This window comes from Hyperolius riggenbachi, chromosome 4 (genome assembly GCF_040937935.1).
Source record: "Hyperolius riggenbachi isolate aHypRig1 chromosome 4, aHypRig1.pri, whole genome shotgun sequence".
Taxonomy (NCBI): domain Eukaryota; kingdom Metazoa; phylum Chordata; class Amphibia; order Anura; family Hyperoliidae; genus Hyperolius; species Hyperolius riggenbachi.
The window spans coordinates 9,685,009-9,707,993 of record NC_090649.1 but is presented as its reverse complement, the minus strand read 5'-3'; the positions used below and the strand labels follow the sequence as shown (position 1 = coordinate 9,707,993).

Genomic DNA, 22,985 nt, shown 5'->3' with positions numbered 1-22,985 from the left:
TAGACATCTATAGGGAATGGGACAACTCTCTGTGCAATGGGCTGCCCTACGTCATTCCTAAAAGCTAGTGGTAAGGGCAGTGAAGGTGTAAATCCATGCCATAGAAGAGCTGAGCTTCAGCCTCCCTGACTACGCTGCTTATTAAGCAGACCACAGAGTGAAGAAGCAGAGACAAAGTCAATGTGAAGGTCTACAATATTCAGGGGTCCTAAAGATGGAGTAAGAGAGCCACATCTGGTTCTCTTACTCCTTCCTTGCTTTCCTACAAAGCGTGAAAGTGTAATAAGATTATTTACCAGCTTCCACCTCCTCCGGATGATCTTCCTTGTCTTGGTTCCAATCGACCTCCTTGCTGAACTCCGGCTTGAAGAAATCTCTCAGCCTCTGTTCGTAGGGTGCCAGCCTCAGGTGTGGCGGAGGTCGACGGCCGGTCTCTGCAACGTGAGCAGCAGCCTCGCTCAGCTTCTCGTTCATTTTGCGCTTGGCGTCCTTCCACCTCCTCTTGACTTTATCGCTGGTGCGAGAGGCCACTCCGACGGCGCTCACTTCATTGGCGATGGCGTCCCACATGGCGTTCTTGGCTACTCCCGGAGTTACTTCGGCTTCCTTCCCAAAAAGTTTAGAGTAATTTTCAATGACCAGGTCCACCAGGACATCAAGTTCCTTCTCGGTGAACTTCACAATCCGCAGACGCGGAACTCCGAGGGAGGGGGATGGAGCCAAGCGAGATCCGTGTGAATTGTGTACCTGAACCCCTGGGAATTGTGGGGCTGCCTCGGTGTCACTGTTAGGCGGCTCCCCCATATCTGTTATTGCAGCACAGAACAAAGTGAGATTTAGAGCGGTCTTTGAACTCGTTTCACAGATGTTTGTGAAAACACAATAAGGCCACTACTGAGTGTATGAAAAACATCAAGAATTCCCCGGTGGTAACAGAGCAATGCTTAGGATGGGCATGGGAGGGCTAAGCACCCATCAACAGCCCACTGGGATGAAATCATTTGACGTTCCTCTTATACTCGGAATAATATTTGAAGAAGGCATCCCACCACTAACTCAATGACTACAGTTGGTGTGACGAAAACACAGTCACTTACTCCATGAACATGAACTCCATGAAGACCTAACCTCATTTCTGTACATATGTGGAGGCATGACACTCTCCATCAGAATAATCTCAGTTCCTGAATATCATGAAGCTCAGTATGGTAATCATTTTCTGTCCCGCACAGCATCACCCCTCCTGGACATTTATATAATGGGTGATAACATGACCCTACACCCCGACACATTCCTCCCCCTCACCCCAGCCCGCTGCCTGGGTGTCACCCTGACACACTCCTCCCCCTTCAGCCCGCTGCCTGGGTGTCACCCTGACACACTCCTCCCCCTCCAGCCCGCTGCCTGGGTGTCACCCTGACACACTCCTCCCCCTCCAGCCCGCTGCCTGGGTGTCACCCTGACACATTCCTCCCCCTCCCTCCAGCCCGCTGCCTGGGTGTCACCCTGACACACTCCTCCCCCTCCAGCCCGCTGCCTGGGTGTCACCCTGACACACTCCTCCCCCTCCAGCCCGCTGCCTGGGTGTCACGCTGACACATTCCTCCCCCTCCCCCCAGCCCGCTGCCTGGGTGTCACCCTGACACACTCCTCCCCATCCAGCCCGCTGCCTGGGTGTCACACTGGACTCTGCCCTCTCCTTTACATCCCAAATCCAAAATGTCACCAATTCCTGCAACTTCCACCTCTGCAACATCTCCAAGATCCTTCCTGACCCTGGAACTTGCAAAACTCCTCATTCATGCCCTTATCATCTCCCCCCTCGACTATTGCAGCTCCCTTCTGTCTGGCCTCCCTGTGAACCACCCCACCCACCTACAGTGTATCATGAATACAGCAGCCAGACTGATCCAATGTTCCCACCCCTCCACAGCTCCACTCTGTAAATCCCTCCACTGGCTTCCTATTTGCTTAAGGCTCACCTTCCAAATTGTGCGTGTGGCCAACAAGTGTGTACACAAGACCTGCCCAAGTTACATCTCTAAACTCCACATACAGCTGGCTTACTTGCAGTAAGGAAGCATTAAAGAGAATCTGTATTGTTAAAATCGCACAAAAGTAAACATACCAGTGCGTTAGGGGACATCTCCTATTACCCTCTGTCACAATTTTGCCGCTCCTTGCCGCATTAAAAGTGGTTAAAAACAGTTTTAAAAAGTTTGTTTATAAACAAACAAAATGGCCACCAAAACAGGAAGTAGATTGATGTACAGTATGTCCACACATAGAAAATACATCCATACACAAGCAGGCTGTACACAGCCTTCCTTTTGAATCTCAAGAGATAATTTGTGTGTTCCTTTCCCCCTGCAGCTATCTTCCACTGAAGTGTCAGGCTGTTTCTTCCTGCAGAGTGCAGACAGCTCTGCCTGTATGTAATTTCTCTGTATGTGAAAGCCCAGCCAGCTCAGAGGAGGATTTATCCAGCTTGTAAAAGATAAGAGAGAAGAGAGAAGCTGCTCTAATCTAAATAATACACAGGCAGAGTGCAGAGAGGGGCCTGGATGGGGGAGATGCATCACAGAACCACAACACTGAAGAACTTGGCAGCCTTCCAGACACAGGCCTGACAAGTCTGACAAGAAAGAGATAAGTTGATTTATTATAGAGATGGTGATAGTAGAACGTGCTGCAGTAAGCCAGAACACATTAGAATAGCTTTTGGAACTTGTAGGATGATAAAAAACAGGATGCAATTTTTGTTACGGAGTCTCTTTAAGGATTACCGTATATTACTTGTCTGATTGTTGTTGGCCATTACAAAGTCTTGTATTACCATACGGCTGATATTTACTAATACTTTGCTGTACATTTGCAGTGTTACAATATAAAGACGATCAATAAAATGAGTTAAAAAAAAACCCAAACACCTGGCAGTGTGGATATTAGATGACGGCCGAAGGATTACTGCCTAATCGGCTCTGTGACGTGCTTCAGAAAACGTCAGCATTATAGACAGGCATAAATGACATGTTGACAAAGCAGTGCTGGAGCAGCCACTACCAGACTTCACTCCTGGCTCGCCGATGCACGATCCTCCAGTGGGTCACCACTGCCGTGGTTAGTGCACCCAAGATCAAAAGCAAAAACGAAAAAGGCGCACAAATGGCGTAATAAACTTGCGCTTATAGATTCAAAATTGCACAACATGTTTAGGGGTTTCCCCCTTCCCGAGGGAGGGGGAAATGCCGAAACATCATCTAGTCGAATATGAGAAGCTCCCCCAGGGACGGCGCGTAAATCAGACCTGTGTAAGTTCCAAGTGGAAGCCACGCGTGTGCAGAGAAAGCAGGCCTTGGGTTACGAGTGTTCTCTTTCCCTAAGCGGGTGCAGTTTAGATCTCGCGCCTGTGCACTTCAAAATAGCTCTGCGCCTCTTGGAGGAACTTACGGGTAGTGCGGGAGCTACGGGGAGCGGGAACGTGGGGACCACAAGCACAATGAGCAGGGCCAGGACACTTCTACAAAGGTAATCTAGCCCACCAAGGGCTATATTTAATAGATTTTACTCTAGCTTAGGGGAACTTTAAGACATCAGCAAAGGGCCAGGTCCACCAAGACCAGAAACAGTCCCTCAGGGTAGATAAATTGCCCTGAAACATACACGGAACCATGTTACTCGCCCCCTCAGCTTTCACAACGTCTATAACCAAGGTCCGGCACATCATATTAAAGCCTCTGTATTTATAGCGCCCCCCACCCATCTACCACATCTCTGCATCTGAATCTCTCCTCCCCCCCTCCAAGCATTTGTTAAAGAACAGAGCCTCTCACCTCTAGAGGGAGCTGTTGCATCCTCCGGTCTCTGGTTGCCTACCGATACCTTAATGTACTCCACCTCCTCTTGTTTGATGGTCTTAGATGTCACCATTGTGGCCGCTGTAAGTGATGGGCACCTGTCAGTCAGAGCTCCACGGCATTTGTAACAAAATAACTGGACATTCCATGTTGTACTTTTCTCCTGGTAATTACTTTACTTTCTCTACACAACGCTCTTAAAAAGTGAGTCTGAAGTGAAAAAACAAAAAAACAAAAGCAAAAACAGATATTCACCTGAGGTGAGGGAAGGCTCTGGGTCCTATCGAGGGTTCCTGTTACTCTTCTGGTCCCGTCATTACACTGCTGGCTAGCTATCCGACCGGTGGGTTGGAGAATGCTCTCTGTTGTTGCGGGGAGTATTTTGTAAGCCCAAGTGATCCGAAGACTGGCACTACGTACTGCGCATGCGCGAGCACGCCCCCCTCCCCTCTCTGAGGAATGGGAAGGCTGCATGCGCGAGCACGCCCCCCTCCCCTCTCTGAGGAATGGGAAGGCCGCATGCGCGAGCACGCCTCCCTCCCCTCTCTCTGAGGAATGGGAAGGCCGCATGCACGAGCACGCCCCCCTCCCCTCTCTCTGAGGAATGGGAAGGCCGCATGCGCGAGCACGCCCCCCTCCCCTCTCTGAGGAATGGGAAGGCCGCATGCGCGAGCACGCCCCCCTCCCCTCTCTCTGAGGAATGAGAAGGCCGAATGCGCGAGCACGCCCCCCCTCTCTCTCTGAGGAATGGGAAGGCCGCATGCGTGAGCACGCCCCCTCCTCTCTCTCTGAGGAATAAGTAGGCCGCATCCGTGAGCACGCCCCCCCCTCTCTCTCTGAGGAATGGGAAGGCCGCATGCGTGAGCACGCCCCCCCCCCTCTCTCTGAGGAATGGGAAGGCCGCATGCGCGAGCACGCCCCCCTCCTCTCTCTCTAAGGAATGGGAAGGCCGCATGTGCGAGCACGCCCCCCTCCCCTCTCTCTGAGGAATGGGAAGGCCGCATGCGCGAGCACGCCCCCTCCTCTCTCTCTGAGGAATAGGTAGGCCGCATGCACGAGCACGCCCCCCTCCCCTCTCTCTGAGGAATGGTAAGGCCGCATGCGTGAGCACGCCCCCTCCTCTCTCTCTGAGGAATAGGTAGGCCGCATGCACGAGCACGCCCCCCCCCCTCTCTCTCTGAGGAATGGGAAGGCCGCATGCGTGAGCACGCCCCCTCCTCTCTCTCTGAGGAATGGGAAGGCCGCATGCGCGAGCACGCCCCCCCCCTCTCTCTGAGGAATGGGAAGGCCGCATGCGCGAGCACGCCCCCCTCCTCTCTCTCTAAGGAATGGGAAGGCCGCATGCGCGAGCACGCCCCCCCCCCTCTCTCTCTGAGGAATGGGAAGGCCGCATGCGCGAGCACGCCCCCCCCCCCTCTCTCTCTGAGGAATGGGAAGGCCGCATGCGCGAGCACGCCCCCCCCCTCTCTGAGGAATGGGAAGGCCGCATGCGCGAGCACGCCCCCCCCCTCTCTGAGGAATGGGAAGGCCGCATGCGCGAGCACGCCCCCCTCCTCTCTCTCTAAGGAATGGGAAGGCCGCATGTGCGAGCACGCCCCCCTCCCCTCTCTCTGAGGAATGGGAAGGCCGCATGCGCGAGCACGCCCCCTCCTCTCTCTCTGAGGAATAGGTAGGCCGCATGCACGAGCACGCCCCCCTCCCCTCTCTCTGAGGAATGGTAAGGCCGCATGCGTGAGCACGCCCCCTCCTCTCTCTCTGAGGAATAGGTAGGCCGCATGCACGAGCACGCCCCCCCCCCTCTCTCTCTGAGGAATGGGAAGGCCGCATGCGTGAGCACGCCCCCTCCTCTCTCTCTGAGGAATGGGAAGGCCGCATGCGCGAGCACGCCCCCCCCCCTCTCTCTGAGGAATGGGAAGGCCGCATGCGCGAGCACGCCCCCCTCCTCTCTCTCTAAGGAATGGGAAGGCCGCATGCGCGAGCACGCCCCCCCCCCTCTCTCTCTGAGGAATGGGAAGGCCGCATGCGCGAGCACGCCCCCCCCCCCTCTCTCTCTGAGGAATGGGAAGGCCGCATGCGCGAGCACGCCCCCCCCCTCTCTGAGGAATGGGAAGGCCGCATGCGCGAGCACGCCCCCCCCCTCTCTGAGGAATGGGAAGGCCACATGCGCGAGCACGCCCCCCTCCTCTCTCTCTAAGGAATGGGAAGGCCGCATGCGCGAGCACGCCCCCCTCCTCTCTCTCTAAGGAATGGGAAGGCCGCATGCGCGAGCACGCCCCCCCCCTCTCTCTCTGAGGAATGGGAAGGCTCTATAGTACCTTCCCTCTTTTTAGGCAAGTATGTGTTTTTTTTTTTTTTATGTTTTCACTTCAGATTTACTTTAACTTCTCTGGCGGTATGATTATTCCCAGATTTAGTATATCAGTATTTGACAGTCATGGAGGTCTGTGGAGGCCACAGAGACAGGAAGTTGAGGGTGGTGGTGGTGGTGGGGGGGGGGAACCTCCCTAATAAAGGGAACCTTAACTGAGAATGATATGGATGTTTCCTGTAAACAATACCAGTTGCCTGGCAGTCCAGCTGATCTTTGTGACTGCAGTAGTGGCTGAATCACACCCTGAAACAAGCATGCAGCTAATCCAGTCTGACTTCAGTCAGAGCACCTGATCTGCATGCTTGTTCAGGGGCTGTGGCTAAAAGTATTAGAGACACAGGATCAGCAGGAGAGTCAGGCAACTGGTATTATTTTAAAAGGAAAAATCCATATCCTTCTCAGTTTAGGTTCCCTTTAAGGATTTGTAGCATAAAAGCCAACTCACATTGGCTGGGATTTGAACCTGGGTCTCACTGTGTGGTGGGCAAGCACACTAACCACTGTACCACAACAGTAGTAACTGAAGTTGGCCTAAAATTTACCATTTATGCTCAATGCAATAGAAACATTAGGTTGCTTAAAGGGAACCTTAACTGAGAGGGCTATGGATGTTTCCTGTAAACAATACCAGTTGCCTGGCAGTCCAGCTGATCTCTGTGACTGCAATAGTGGCTGAATCACACCCTGAAACAAGCAAGCAGCTAATCCAGTCTGACTTCAGTCAGAGCACCTGATCTGCATGCTTGTTCAGGGGCTGTGGCTAAAAGTATTAGAGACACAGGATCAGCAGGAGAGTCAGGCAACTGGTATTATTTTAAAAGGAAAAATCCATATCCTGCTCAGTTTAGGTTCCTTTAAAGATGAATATGACCAGAAGCAAACCACAGAGGAAATGGGAGTCACTCCAGCCTGGAGTCTGGCTGCCAGAATACAGTGACTGTGACATCGCGCAGCTCAGTGGTTGTGACACATTTGGGCACTTTGGAGCGAGGTTTAATGTTACTGATCAGAAATGTCGCTGTGGAGCTGAACATTCTTGTGGCATTCATCAGCAATATTACTGGCAGCTCTGTGAGGTTGTGTGTCTTGTGGTGTCACACTGCCATCTGCTGGTGTTCTGCCATAATGCAGCTCTGTGAGGTTGTGTGGCTTGTGGTGTCACACTGCCATCTGCTGGTGTTCTGCCATAATGCAGCTCTGTGAGGCTGTGTGGCTTGTGGTGTCACACTGCCATCTGCTGGTGTTCTGCCATAATGCAGCTCTGTGAGGTTGTGTGGCTTGTGGTGTCACACTGCCATCTGCTGGTGTTCTGCCATAATGCAGCTCTGTGAGGTGGTGTGGCTTGTGGTGTCACACTGCCATCTGCTGGTGTTCTGCCATAATGCAGCTCTGTGAGGTTGTGTGGCTTGTGGTGTCACACTGCCATCTGCTGGTGTTCTGTCATAATGCAGCTCTGTGAGGTTGTGTGTCTTGTGGTGTCACACTGCCATCTGCTGGTGTTCTGCCATAATGCAGCTCTGTGAGGTTGTGTGGCTTGTGGTGTCACACTGCCATCTGCTGGTGTTCTGCCATAATGCAGCTCTGTGAGGTGGTGTGGCTTGTGGTGTCACACTGCCATCTGCTGGTGTTCTGCCATAATGCAGCTCTGTGAGGTTGTGTGGCTTGTGGTGTCACACTGCCACCTGCTGGTGTTCTGCCATAATGCAGCTCTGTGAGGTTGTGTGGCTTGTGGTGTCACACTGCCATCTGCTGGTGTTCTGTCATAATGCAGCTCTGTGAGGTTGTGTGTCTTGTGGTGTCACACTGCCATCTGCTGGTGTTCTGCCATAATGCAGCTCTGTGAGGTTGTGTGGCTTGTGGTGTCACACTGCCATCTGCTGGTGTTCTGCCATAATGCAGCTCTGTGAGGTTGTGTGGCTTGTGGTGTCACACTGCCATCTGCTGGTGTTCTGCCATAATGCAGCTCTGTGAGGTTGTGTGGCTTGTGGTGTCACACTGCCACCTGCTGGTGTTCTGCCATAATGCAGCTCTGTGAGGTTGTGTGGCTTGTGGTGTCACACTGCCATCTGCTGGTGTTCTGTCATAATGCAGCTCTGTGAGGTTGTGTGTCTTGTGGTGTCACACTGCCATCTGCTGGTGTTCTGACATAATGCAGCTCTGTGAGGTTGTGTGGCTTGTGGTGTCACACTGCCATCTGCTGGTGTTCTGACATAATGCAGCTCTGTGAGGTGGTGTGGCTTGTGGTGTCACACTGCCACCTGCTGGTGTTCTGCCATAATGCAGCTCTGTGAGGTTGTGTGGCTTGTGGTGTCACACTGCCATCTGCTGGATGTCTGCCATAATGCAGCTCTGTGAGGTGGTGTGGCTTGTGGTGTCCCACTGCCATCTGCTGGTGTTCTGACATAATGCAGCTCTGTGAGGTTGTGTGGCTTGTGGTGTCACACTGCCATCTGCTGGTGTTCTGACATAATGCAGCTCTGTGAGGTGGTGTGGCTTGTGGTGTCACACTGCCACCTGCTGGTGTTCTGCCATAATGCAGCTCTGTGAGGTTGTGTGGCTTGTGGTGTCACACTGCCATCTGCTGGATGTCTGCCATAATGCAGCTCTGTGAGGTGGTGTGGCTTGTGGTGTCACACTGCCATCTGCTGGTGTTCTGACATAATGCAGCTCTGTGAGGCTGTGTGGCTTGTGGTGTCACACTGCCATCTGCTGGTGTTCTGTCATAATGCAGCTCTGTGAGGTGGTGTGGCTTGTGGTGTCACACTGCCACCTGCTGGTGTTCTGCCATAATGCAGCTCTGTGAGGTTGTGTGGCTTGTGGTGTCACACTGCCATCTGCTGGATGTCTGCCATAATGCAGCTCTGTGAGGTGGTGTGGCTTGTGGTGTCACACTGCCACCTGCTGGTGTTCTGCCATAATGCAGCTCTGTGAGGCTGTGTGTCTTGTGGTGTCACACTGCCATCTGCTGGTGTTCTGCCATAATGCAGCTCTGTGAGGTTGTGTGGCTTGTGGTGTCACACTGCCACCTGCTGGTGTTCTGCCATAATGCAGCTCTGTGAGGCTGTGTGTCTTGTGGTGTCACACTGCCATCTGCTGGTGTTCTGACATAATGCAGCTCTGTGAGGTTGTGTGGCTTGTGGTGTCACACTGCCATCTGCTGGTGTTCTGACATAATGCAGCTCTGTGAGGTTGTGTGTCTTGTGGTGTCACACTGCCATCTGCTGGTGTTCTGTCATAATGCAGCTCTGTGAGGTTGTGTGGCTTGTGGTGTCACACTGCCATCTGCTGGTGTTCTGTCATAATGCAGCTGTGTGAGGTGGTGTGGCTTGTGGTGTCACACTGCCATCTGCTGGTGTTCTGTCATAATGCAGCTGTGTGAGGTGATGTGGCTTGTGGTGTCACACTGCCACCTGCTGGTGTTCTGTCATAATGCAGCTCTGTGAGGTTGTGTGGCTTGTGGTTTCACACTGCCATCTGCTGGTGTTCTGACATAATGCAGCTGTGTGAGGTGGTGTGGCTTGTGGTGTCACACTGCCATCTGCTGGTGTTCTGTCATAATGCAGCTCTGTGAGGTGGTGTGGCTTGTGGTGTCACACTGCCACCTGCTGGTGTTCTGTTATAATGCAGCTCTGTGAGGCTGTGTGGCTTGTGGTGTCACACTGCCATCTGCTGGTGTTCTGCCATAATGCAGCTCTGTGAGGCTGTGTGGCTTGTGGTATCACACTGCCATCTGCTGGTGTTCTGCCATAATGCAGCTCTGTGAGGTTGTGTGGCTTGTGGTATCACACTGCCATCTGCTGGTGTTCTGTCATAATGCAGCTCTGTGAGGTTGTGTGGCTTGTGGTGTCACACTGCCATCTGCTGGTGTTCTGTCATAATGCAGCTCTGTGGGGTGGTGTGGCTTCTGGTATCACACTGCCATCTGCTGGTGTTCTGCCATAATGCAGCTGTGTGAGGTGGTGTGGCTTGTGGTGTCACACTGCCACCTGCTGGTGTTCTGTCATAATGCAGAGCTCTTTTAATATTTTCTCTATTCTGCTATTGGGTAATAGGATAAAGGGATATCTGTAATTATTTACAGATATTTTACTATCATAACTAACCCTATTCTCACTTGACCCCGCCCTCGCCCTAACTTACAACCAGTATCTGTGCTTCCTTCCACTCCAAAAACTCCCTCCGCCAATATCCGAGGAAAAACAAAAGTTTGCTTCTTAAAACAGAAAAAACACACCAATATCCGCACAGCCTAATTACTACATTTATCCGGCACGCTGGCACCCAAATTAACTCGGGCGCTGTTATGTGACGCCCATTTTACCAAAGTGCCACCCACTGGCGTCCAAATGACCTACTTCAGGGTGTGTGATGGGGCTGCAGAGAGCTTCAGATTAATCATAAATTATCTGTAAGACTTAAAGGACACCTGAAGTGAGAGGGATATGGAAGCTGCCATATTTATTTCCTGTTAAACAATACAGTTGCCTGGCAGCCCTGCTGATCTCTTTGGCTGCATAATGCAGCTCTGTGAGGTTGTGTGGCTTGTGGTGTCACACTGCCACCTGCTGGTGTTCTGTCATAATGCAGCTCTGTGAGGTTGTGTGGCTTGTGGTATCACACTGCCATCTGCTGGTGTTCTGTCATAATGCAGCTCTGTGAGGTGGTGTGGCTTGTGGTGTCACACTGCCATCTGCTGGTGTTCTGCCATAATGCAGCCCTGTGAGGTGGTGTGGCTTGTGGTGTCACACTGCCACCTGCTGGTGTTCTGTCATAATGCAGCTCTGTGAGGTTGTGTGGCTTGTGGTGTCACACTGCCATCTGCTGGATGTCTGCCATAATGCAGCTCTGTGAGGTGGTGTGGCTTGTGGTGTCACACTGCCATCTGCTGGTGTTCTGTCATAATGCAGCTCTGTGAGGTTGTGTGGCTTGTGGTGTCACACTGCCACCTGCTGGTGTTCTGTCATAATGCAGCTCTGTGAGTAGTGTCTGAATTACACACCTGAAACAAGCATGCAGGTAATCCAGTCACACATCATTTAGTGCACCTGATCTGCTGCATGCTTGTTCAGGGGCTATGGCTAGTAGTATTAGAGGCAGAGGATCAGCAGGACAGCCAGGCAACTGGTATTGCTTTAAAAGGAAATCAATATGGCAGCCTCCATATACCTCTCACTTTGTTGTCCTTTAAAGGGAACTGAGAAACCGGAAATACATTTTTTTTAAAGTTGGCCATTAACTATACGATCAGAAACAATCGATCAGCTGCGACGATTGATCAGATTTTTTTTGGGGGTTCAATACCATTAATCTGATCAAGTTGATTAGCGGTAATTTATCGATTAATAGGCACAATTTATTGAGAGTGGATTGTAAATGGCCACCTTTAAATAAACCTCCCTGTAAGGCAGGATCCTCATGGAGTGCGCCATTGGGGGGGTGATTGCGATAAGCTTTATTAGTTATCTATGGGGTGCTGCTCCTCTGACCCCCGTCCGTATGGAATGTGCCATCGCCTGGAGAAGCACAATGCCCACTGTGACGCATGCGAGAACATTTCTATACCCGCATCCATGGACTACATCTCCCAGCATGCATTGCAGCGGGCGCACACTATGCCGGGAGGGTGAAAATGCAGCAGCTGTGATCTCTCCGTGGAGAAGATGGCAGATACCATACTGACCCACTGGGGGCCAGAGGAGCAGCACCCCACTGCCTGCGTCCCTGATGGATGCATCTACACTGCGCATATGCGCGCCCGGACTGACGTGTGTGCATCTATACTGCGCATGTGCAAGCCCGGACTGACGTGTGTGCATCTATACTGCGCATGTGCAAGCCCGGACTGACGTGTGTGCATCTATACTGCGCATGTGCAAGCCCGGACTGAAGTGTGTGCATCTATACTGTGCATGTGCAAGCCTGGACTGACGTGTGTGCATCTATACTGCGCATGTGCAAGCCCGGACTGACGTGTGTGCATCTATGCTGCGCATGTGCAAGCCCGGACTGACGTGTGTGCATCTATACTGCGCATGTGCGCGCCTGGACTGACGTGTGTGCATCTATACTGTGCATGTGCGCGCCCGGACGGACGTGTGTGCATCTATACTGCGCATGTGCGCGCCCGGACTGACGTGTGTGCATCTATACTGCGCATGTGCGCGCCCGGACTGAAGTGTGTACATCTATACTGTGCATGTGCGCGCCTGGACTGACGTGTGTGCATCTATACTGTGCATGTGCAAGCCCGGACTGACGTGTGTGCATCTATACTGCTTATGTGCGCTCCCAGACTGACGTGTGTGCATCTATACTGCGCATGTGCAAGCCTGGACTGACGTGTGTGCATCTATACTGCGCATGTGCAAGCCCGGACTGACGTGTGTGCATCTATACTGTGCATGTGCAAGCCCGGACTGACGTGTGTGCATCTATACTGTGCATGTGCAAGCCCGGACTGACGTGTGTGCATCTATACTGCGCATGTGCGCGCCCAGACTGACATGTGAGCATCTATACTGCGCATGTGCGCTCCCAGACTGACGTGTGTGCATCTATACTGCGCATGTGCAAGCCCGGACTGACGTGTGTGCATCTATACTGCGCATGTGCAAGCCCGGACTGAGGTGTGTGCATCTATACTGCGCATGTGCGCACCCGAACTGACGTGTGTGCATCTATACTGCGAATGTGCGCTCCCAGACTGACGTGTGTGCATCTATACTGCGCATGTGCAAGCCCAGACTGACGTGTGTGCATCTATACTGCGCATGTGCAAGCCCAGACTGATGTGTGTGCATCTATACTGCGCATGTGCAAGCCTGGACTGACTTGTGTGCATCTATACTGCGCATGTGCAAGCCCAGACTGACGTGTGTGCATCTATACTGCGCACGTGCGTGCCCGGACTGACGTGTGTGCATCTATACTGCGCATGTGCGCTCTCGGACTGACGTGTGTCCATCTATACTGCGCATGTGCAAGCCCGGACTGACGTGTGTGCATCTATACTGCGCATGTGCAAGCCCAGACTGACGTGTGTGCATCTATACTGCGAATGTGCGCTCCCAGACTGACGTGTGTGCATCTATACTGCGCATGTGCGCTCCCAGACTGACGTGTGTGCATCTATACTGCGCATGTGCAAGCCCGGACTGACGTGTGTGCATCTATACTGCGCATGTGCAAGCCCAGACTGACGTGTGTGCATCTATACTGCGAATGTGCGCTCCCAGACTGACGTGTGTGCATCTATACTGCGCATGTGCGCTCCCAGACTGACGTGTGTGCATCTATACTGCGCATGTGCAAGCCCGGACTGACGTGTGTGCATCTATACTGCGCATGTGCAAGCCCGGACTGACGTGTGTGCATCTATACTGCGCATGTGCAAGCCCAGACTGACGTGTGTGCATCTATACTGCGCATGTGCGCACCCGGACTGACGTGTGTGCATCTATACTGCGCATGTGCAAGCCCGGACTGACGTGTGTGCATCGATACTGTGCATGTGCAAGCCCGGACTGACGTGTGTGCATCTATACTGTGCATGTGCAAGCCCGGACTGACGTGTGTGCATCTATACTGTGCATGTGCAAGCCCGGACTGACGTGTGTGCATCTATACTGCTTATGTGCGCTCCCAGACTGACGTGTGTGCATCTATACTGTGCATGTGCAAGCCCGGACTGACGTGTGTGCATCTATACTGTGCATGTGCAAGCCCGGACTGACGTGTGTGCATCTATACTGCGCATGTGCGCGCCCAGACTGACGTGTGTGCATCTATACTGCGCATGTGCACTCCCAGACTGACGTGTGTGCATCTATACTGCGCATGTGCAAGCCCGGACTGACGTGTGTGCATCTATACTGCGCATGTGCAAGCCCGGACTGACGTGTGTGCATCTATACTGCGCATGTGCAAGCCCAGACTGACGTGTGTGCATCTATACTGCGCATGTGCGCACCCGGACTGACGTGTGTGCATCTATACTGCGAATGTGCGCTCCCAGACTGACGTGTGTGCATCTATACTGCGCATGTGCACGCCCGGACTGACTTGTGTGCATCTATACTGCGCATGTGCAAGCCCAGACTGACGTGTGTGCATCTATACTGCGCATGTGCAAGCCTGGACTGACTTGTGTGCATCTATACTGCGCATGTGCAAGCCCAGACTGACGTGTGTGCATCTATACTGCGCACGTGCGTGCCCGGACTGACGTGTGTGCATCTATACTGCGCATGTGCGCTCTCGGACTGACGTGTGTCCATCTATACTGCGCATGTGCGCGCCCGGACTGACGTGTGTGCATCTATACTGCGCATGTGCAAGCCCAGACTGACGTGTGTGCATCTATACTGCGAATGTGCGCTCCCAGACTGACGTGTGTGCATCTATACTGCGCATGTGCGCTCCCAGACTGACGTGTGTGCATCTATACTGCGCATGTGCAAGCCCGGACTGACGTGTGTGCATCTATACTGCGCATGTGCAAGCCCGGACTGACGTGTGTGCATCTATACTGCGCATGTGCAAGCCCAGACTGACGTGTGTGCATCTATACTGCGCATGTGCGCACCCGGACTGACGTGTGTGCATCTATACTGCGCATGTGCAAGCCCAGACTGACGTGTGTGCATCTATACTGCGAATGTGCGCTCCCAGACTGACGTGTGTGCATCTATACTGCGCATGTGCACGCCCGGACTGACTTGTGTGCATCTATACTGCGCATGTGCAAGCCCAGACTGACGTGTGTGCATCTATACTGCGCATGTGCAAGCCTGGACTGACTTGTGTGCATCTATACTGCGCATGTGCAAGCCCAGACTGACGTGTGTGCATCTATACTGCGCACGTGCGTGCCCGGACTGACGTGTGTGCATCTATACTGCGCATGTGCGCTCTCGGACTGATGTGTGTCCATCTATACTGCGCATGTGCGCGCCCGGACTGACGTGTGTGCATCTATACTGCGCATGTGCAAGCCCAGACTGACGTGTGTGCATCTATACTGCGAATGTGCGCTCCCAGACTGACGTGTGTGCATCTATACTGCACATGTGCTCTCCCAGACTGACGTGTGTGCATCTATACTGCGCATGTGCAAGCCCGGACTGACGTGTGTGCATCTATACTGCGCATGTGCAAGCCCGGACTGACGTGTGTGCATCTATACTGCGCATGTGCAAGCCCAGACTGACGTGTGTGCATCTATACTGCGCATGTGCAAGCCCGGACTGACGTGTGTGCATCTATACTGCGCATGTGCGCTCTCGGACTGATGTGTGTCCATCTATACTGCGCATGTGCAAGCCCAGACTGACGTGTGTGCATCTATACTGCGCATGTGCAAGCCCGGACTGACGTGTGTCAGCATCTATACTGCGCATGTGCGCTCTCGGACTGATGTGTGTCCATCTATACTGCGCATGTGCGCGCCCGGACTGACGTGTGTCCATCTATACTGCGCATGTGCAAGCCCGGACTGACGTGTGTGCATCTATACTGCGCATGTGCAAGCCCAGACTGACGTGTGTGCATCTATACTGCGCATGTGCAAGCCCGGACTGACGTGTGTGCATCTATACTGCGCATGTGCGCTCTCGGACTGATGTGTGTCCATCTATACTGCGCATGTGCGCGCCCGGACTGACGTGTGTCCATCTATACTGTGCATGTGCGCGCCCGGACTGACGTGTGTGCAGCACAGATCCGTTTATCTGCACAAGGAGTCCCAAAAGGGGCCCATACTCTGGTCCATTTCAGCCATCGATCGGAAATCGATTCTTTCAAATCTATTGATCGATTTGCGGGACAATTTTGATGGATTTCATCTCTCTGACAGGATGGAAAATCTAGGTCGATGTGCAGCTGGCAGCAGATCGATGGCCCATAGCGTTGCATTGGATCTAATGGCCCAATAATGCATTTAGATCGATTTCCAATACATGTAATTCTGAAACCTATTGGAAATCTGTTCCTAGTGTGTGGCAGACATCAGATAGATTCCTGACAGATTCCACCTGACAGGCACCTGACACAAATCTGATGGTCGAATATGCTGCAAATCTATCAGTGTATGGCCACCTAAAGAGTTGTGTGGCCGAGCCAATCGAATAACTGCACAGGGGGACAGCGGTGGAATGAGGCACACGGGATCCAGAGCCTTCTCGCTTCTTACGGAAGTATAGAAGTCTATTTTTAAAGTTCACATCATGTTTGCTTTAAAGAGACTCCGTAACAAAAATTGCATCCTGTTTTTTATCATCCTACAAGTTCCAAAAGCTATTCTAATGTGTTCTGGCTTACTGCAGCACTTTCTGCTATCACAGTCTCTGTAATAAATCAATGTATCTTTCCCCTGTCAGACTTGTCGGCCTGTGTCTGGAAGGCTGCCAAGTTCTTCAGTGTTGTGGTTCTGCTATGAACTCACCCTTCCTGGCCCCTCTATGCACACTGCCTGTGTGTTATTTAGATAAGGGCAGCTTCTCTCTTCTCTCTTATCTTTTACAAGCTGGATAAATCGTCCTCTGAGCTGGCTGGGCTTTCACATACTGAGGAATTACAGACAAGGGCAAAGCTGTTTGCAGGAAGAAACAAGCAGCCTGAAACTTCAGTGCATGAGAGATGCAGGGGGGAAAGAAACACACAAATGATCTCTTGAGATTGAAAAGGAAGGGTGTATACAGTCTGCTTGTGTATGGATGTATTTTCTATGTGTGGACATACTGTACATCAACCTACTTCCTGTTTTGGTGGCCATTTTGTTTGTTTATAAACAAACTTTTTAAAACTGTTTTTAACCACTTTTAATGCGGCGAGGAGCGGCGAAATTGTGACAGAGGGTAATAGGAGATGTCCCCTAACGCACTGGTATGTTTACTTTTATGCGATTTTAACAATACAGATTCTCTTTAAGGCTGGCCACCATCCCAGTCACAGAAGTCTCGCTTTGCAGTAAGCCGTCCTATGATCCCCGTCAGATGTGAATACAGCGGACACGGTCAGGAAAGAAAGGGACTGTAACGTGTGATATGAGACACATGAAAGTAAAGGTGACCACACACCATACAATAAAATGATCCGATTTTATGTCAATACGATAAATATGATTGGATCTCCCTGAAAAATCTAAAGCTTTTTTTTGCTGGAAATTTTCCTTCAATTTTTCTAAAGTTTGTATGGTGTGTGTTAGATTGTCAATTTATTGATATACACACCCTAGCAATTTTCTCAGAGTTTCCAATCATTTTTATCATAATTGGGGGGAAATTGAACACAGGTGGGCGGTACATTTGTCATATTTTTAAAATGTTACAATCCGTCAGAAAAATTGATTGCAATTCTTAAATTGAACAGATATAATTTGTATGGTGTGTGGCCACCTTGAGTCGGCTCACACAATACATCCCTAGAGTCCTCCTACAGCTCTGCGGTAATGGAGTCCTGCTCTTCCTCCTATAAAAGCTGCAATAATGTACGTGTGGTGTTCTGCTTTATTACCGCACAATGCCCCGTTCCTCCAAATATTCCCAGCATGCCCAGTTCCCTTCCTGCAGTGACCCGGCCTCACCTCTGGGCCTGGTCGGCGTGCCGTCTGATGGCTGGCTTCCCAGGGATACATTGGCATTCTCCACCCCTTCCTGTTTGGCAGGATGTGATGTCACTCGTCCTGGAAAAACAACCAAACAACATAAGTCCACAAACACCGAGATAACAAGCACGGATATCTGCACAAGGCGTGTAGCGAGGCACAACGGTCTGACTTTTGTTCTGGGTGTCACCTCTCACTGTTGACTGATGGGGGAGAGGGGGGTGTTAATTGGGGGATTCATATTTTTGCATAATAACACATAGCACATGGCAGCCCACCTGGAGTTTGTCAAAAGGCACCTGAAGGACTCTCATGCCATGAGAAAATGATATGGTCTGATGAGACAAAGACTGAACTCTTCGGTGTGAATGCCAGGCGTCATGTTTGGAGGAAACCAGGCACCGCTCATCACAAGGCCAATACCACCCCTACAGTGAAGCATCGTGGTGGCAGCATCATCACCAGGCCAATGCCACCCCTACAGTGAAGCATGGTGGTGGCAGCATCATCACCAGGCCAATACCACACCTACAGTGAAGCATGGTGGTGGCAGCATCATCACCAGGCCAATACCATCCCTACAGTGAAGCATGGTGGTGGCAGCATCATCACCAGGCCAATACCACCCCTACAATGAAGCATGGTGGTGGCAGCATCATCACCAGGCCAATACCACCCCTACAGTGAAGCATGGTGGTGGCAGCATCATCACCAGGCTAATACCATCCCTACAGTGAAGCATGGTGGTGGCAGCATCATCACCAGGCCAATACCACCCCTACAGTGAAGCATGGTGGTGGCAGCATCATCACCAGGCCAATACCACCCCTACAGTGAAGCATGGTGGTGGCAGCATCATTGCCAGGCCAATACCACCCCTACAGTGAAGCATGGTGGTGGCAGCATCAATGCCAGGCCAATACCACCCCTACAGTGAAGCATGGTGGTGGCAGCATCTTGCTGTGGGGATGTTTTTCAACAGCAGAAACTAGGGGACTTGTCAGGATAAAGGGAAAGATGACTGCAGCAATGCACAGAGACATCCTGGATGAAAACCTGATCCAGAGCGCTCTGGAACACAAATATCCGGAAAGTATTCACAGCGCATTACATTTTGTTATGTTACAGCATTATTCCAAAATGGATTAAATAATTTTTTTCCTCAGAATTTGACACGCAACAACCCATAGTGACAATTTGACAAATGTTTAATTGAGGTTTTGGCAAATTTATTAAAAATAATAAAAATCACATGTACATACTTTAAGTGTTCACAGCCTTTGCCATGAAGCTCAAAATTGAGCTCAGGTGCACCCTGTTTCCCCTAATCATCCATGAGACGTTTCTGCAGCTTAACTGGAATCCACCTGTGGTACATTCAGTTGAATTCAGTAAATTCAGTTGATTGGATATGATCTGATAAGGCACACACCTATATACGGTCCCAGAGTTGACAGTTTATGTCAGAGCACAAACCAAGCATGAAGTCAAGTAAATAATCTGTAGACCTCCGAGAAAGGTTTGTCTCGAGGCACAAATCACAGAAAAGGTCACAGAAAAAAATTCAGCTTCTTTGAAGGCCTCCATAATCCGTAAGTGGAAGAACTTCAAAACCACCAGGAGTCCATTCAGTGTGAAGCAAGCACCCAGAAGAGGAATGGCTCTGCACATTCAGATACTGGCTGACGGCTTGAGAAAGGTTGGACAGACCGAAACAGCGTGGCTGTTGCTGATACAGTTGAACATCATGCCGATTTAAATTAATAAAAAGCTTTAATACATTGGATTCTGCTGACTCAATTGTGGATCAAAACCACCAGGACTCTTCCTAGAGCTGGCCGATCATCTAAACTGAGCAATCAGGGCAGAAGGGCCTTAGTTACGGAGGTGACCAAGAACCCAAATTTAACTCTATCTAAACTCCAGAGGTCTTCTGTGGAGAGAGGAGAACCTTCCAGAAAGACAACCTTCTCTGCAGCAATCCACCAATCAGGCCTGTATGGTAGAGTGCCAGATGGAAGCCACTACTTAGTAAAGGCCACATGGCAGCCCACCTGGAGTTTGCCAAAAGGCACCTGACTCTCAGACCACGAGAAACAAAATTCTCTGGTCTAATGAGGCAAAGATAGAACGCTGTGGTGTGAATATGCCAGGCATCATGTTTGGAGGAAGCCAGGCACTGCTCATCCCCGGCCAATTCCATCCCTACAGTGAAGCATGGTGGTGGCAGCATCATGCTGTGGGGATGTTATACAGCAGCAGGAACCGGAAGACTAGTCAGGATAAAGGGAAAGATGATGGCAGCAATGTACAGAGACCTCCTGGAGGAAAACCTGAGATTGTAACTGCTGCCAAAGGGCCATCGACAAAGTATTGAGCAAAGGCTGTGAATACTTATGTACTGGTGATTTCTCAAGTCTTTTATTTTTAATAAATTTGCCAAAACCTCAGGTAAACTTTGTTCACGTTGTCTTTATGGAGTGTTGTGTGTAGAATTCTGAGGAAAGAATGAATGTTATGCATTTTGGAATAAGGTTGTAACATAACACAGTGTGGAAAAGTGATGGGCTGTGAATGCTTTCCAGATGCACTGTGTACAGGATCTTCTCAAAAAATTAGTATATTGTGATAAAGTTCATTATTTTTTATAAACATTAGACTTTCATATATTTTAGATTCATTACTCACAACTGGAGTAGTTCAAGCCTTTTATTGTTTTAATATTGATGATTTTGGCATACAGCTCATGAAAACCCAAAATTCCTAACTCAAAAAATTAGCATATTTCATCCGACCAATAAAAGAAAAGTGTTTTTAAAACAAAAAAAAGTCACCCTTCAAATAATTATGTTCAGTTATGCACTCAATACTTGGTCGGGAATCCTTTTGCAGAAATGACTGCTTCAATGCGGCGTGGCATGGAGGCAATCAGCCTGTGGCACTGCTCAGGTGTTAAGGAGGCCCAGGATGCTTCGATAGCAACCTTAAGCTCATCCAGAGTGTTGGGTCTTGCGTCTCTCAACTTTCTCTTCAAAATATCCCACAGATTCTCTATGCGGTTCAGGTCAGGAGAGTTGGCAGGCCAATTGAGCACAGTAATACCATGGTCAGTAAACCATTTACCAGTGGTTTTGGCACTGTGAGCAGGTGCCAGGTCGTGCTGAAAAATGAAATCTTCATCTCCATAAAGCTTTTCAGCAGATGGAAGCATGAAGTGCTCCAAAATCTCCTGATAGCTAGCTGCATTGACCCTGCCCTTGATAAAACACAGTGGACCAACACCAACAGCTGACATGGCACCCCAGACCATCACTGACTGTGGGTACTTGACACTGGACTTCAGGCATTTTGGCATTTCCCTCTCCCCAGTCTTCCTCCAGACTCTGGCACCTTAATTTCCGAATGACATGCAAAAGTTGCTTTCATCCGAAAAAAGTACTTTGGACCACTGAGCAACAGTCCAGTGCTGCTTTTCTTTAGCCCAGGTCAGGCGCTTCTGTCGCTGTTTCTGGGTCAAAAGTGGGTTCATGCTTCCATCTGCTGAAAAGCTTCATGGAGATGAAGATTTCATTTTTTCAGCACGACCTGGCACCTGCTCACAGTGCCAAAACCACTGGTAAAGGGTTTACTGACCATGGTATTACTGTGCTCAATTGGCCTGCCAACTCTCCTGACCTGAACCCCATAGAGAATCTGTGGGATATTGTGAAGAGGAAGTTGAGAGACGCAAGACCCAACACTCTGGATGAGCTTAAGGCCGCTATCGAAGCATCCTGGGCCTCCATAACACCTGAGCAGCGCCACAGGCTGATTGCCTCCATGCCACGCCGCATTGAAGCAGTCATTTCTGCAAAAGGATTCCCGACCAAGTATTGAGTGCATAACTGAACATCATTATTTGAAGGGTGACTTTTTTTGTTTTAAAAACAATTTTCTTTTATTGGTCGGATGAACTATGCTAATTTTTTGAGATAGTAATTTTGGGTTTTCATGAGCTGTATGCCAAAATCATCAATATTAAAACAATAAAAGGCTTGAACTACTTCAGTTGTGTGTATTTGCATCTAAAATATATGAAAGTCTAATGTTTATCAGTACATTACAGAAAATAATGAACTTTATCACAATATGCAAATTTTTTGAGAAGATCCTGTATAAAGTTACATAGTATGGTGGAAAAAAAGACATCCGTCCAACAAGTTCTACCCGGATCATGTTCAGAATCAAACATAAATAAGTAGAAATATTCTGCACACATACTGGTGACTGGCATATGGCTATTGATATAAACATTTGTCGTACGTGAAAGTTATTTTTCTTACGAAGAATGAATCCCGTCTCTGATCTTAAAGTGGATCTGAGATTAACTTTTACTCATTGCATAATTGTGTTCCTTTTATATAGTGTACAGGGCATTCCTCAAGCCAAATACTTTTTTTGTTTTGTTTTATTACTCTAATTCCCTATAAACTAAACAAGCCACGCCCACAGCTCCTTTTGTGCCTCAGCACTCTCAGAGCCATGTAGCAAGGGCTCATGGGAGCTCAGTCTGGGCAGGAGGAGGGGGAGGTGTTACTAGCCAGATATTTCAGAGGCAGAGGGGAAGGAGAGGGGATTGAGCTGAGGGCTGGAGATGCTATCAGCTTGCCTGTTTAATGTGACAAGCAGAACATGGCTGCTGTCATTGTATCACAGGAAGAAATAATCATATACTGTTGAAGCTGTTTGCAGCTAGATTTGCTGTGTAAACATTAGATAAGATATAAAGACAAGTTACTTGTTATAGTTAGTTTTTCACCTCGGATCCGCTTTAACCAAAACACAGATCACATCCAAAGCCCTGACTGAGGCCTCCTTCACCGGGGCAGCTGACTGGCGGCAAATTCACCGAAACTGCTCGGTTGGGTGAATTGGTCCAGATGGAAAATTTTGGTAGATCGGTGGCGGATTGGGAGCGCGTCACTGAGGACACGAATAGCACCTGATTCAGTGACTGAGGAAGGTACTCTCCCTGTCCGCCGCAGGGCCCAGACTCTCCCCAGCAAAGCACCGAATGTACCTGCTGCTACTTGCCCCGCAGTGCCACCAATTCCCTGCTGATCCTGGGGGCCCTGGTGCACTAAATTACCCATCACTACTTGCCCTGCAGTGCCAC

The 22,985-nt window shown here is 50.3% G+C and overlaps 1 protein-coding gene across 5 annotated transcripts in view; it reads right to left on the bottom strand.

The window, feature by feature from the left end:
• LOC137571121 (zinc finger protein 544-like) overlaps nucleotides 1–22,985 on the bottom strand; it is a 119,433-nt gene that overhangs the window by 14,377 nt on the left and 82,071 nt on the right. For 3 of the 5 annotated variants that reach the window (XM_068279833.1, XM_068279834.1, XM_068279832.1), the window contains exons 9-10: nucleotides 17,810–17,908; nucleotides 3,834–3,938 (exon numbers count right to left, since the gene is read on the bottom strand). In XM_068279833.1, the coding sequence (XP_068135934.1) occupies nucleotides 3,834–3,938; nucleotides 17,810–17,908 (204 nt within the window). Of the gene's footprint in view, nucleotides 1–296; nucleotides 807–3,833; nucleotides 3,939–17,809; nucleotides 17,909–22,985 lie in introns of all 5 variants that reach the window. The other 2 variants (XM_068279830.1, XM_068279831.1) reach the window with 2 other exon arrangements.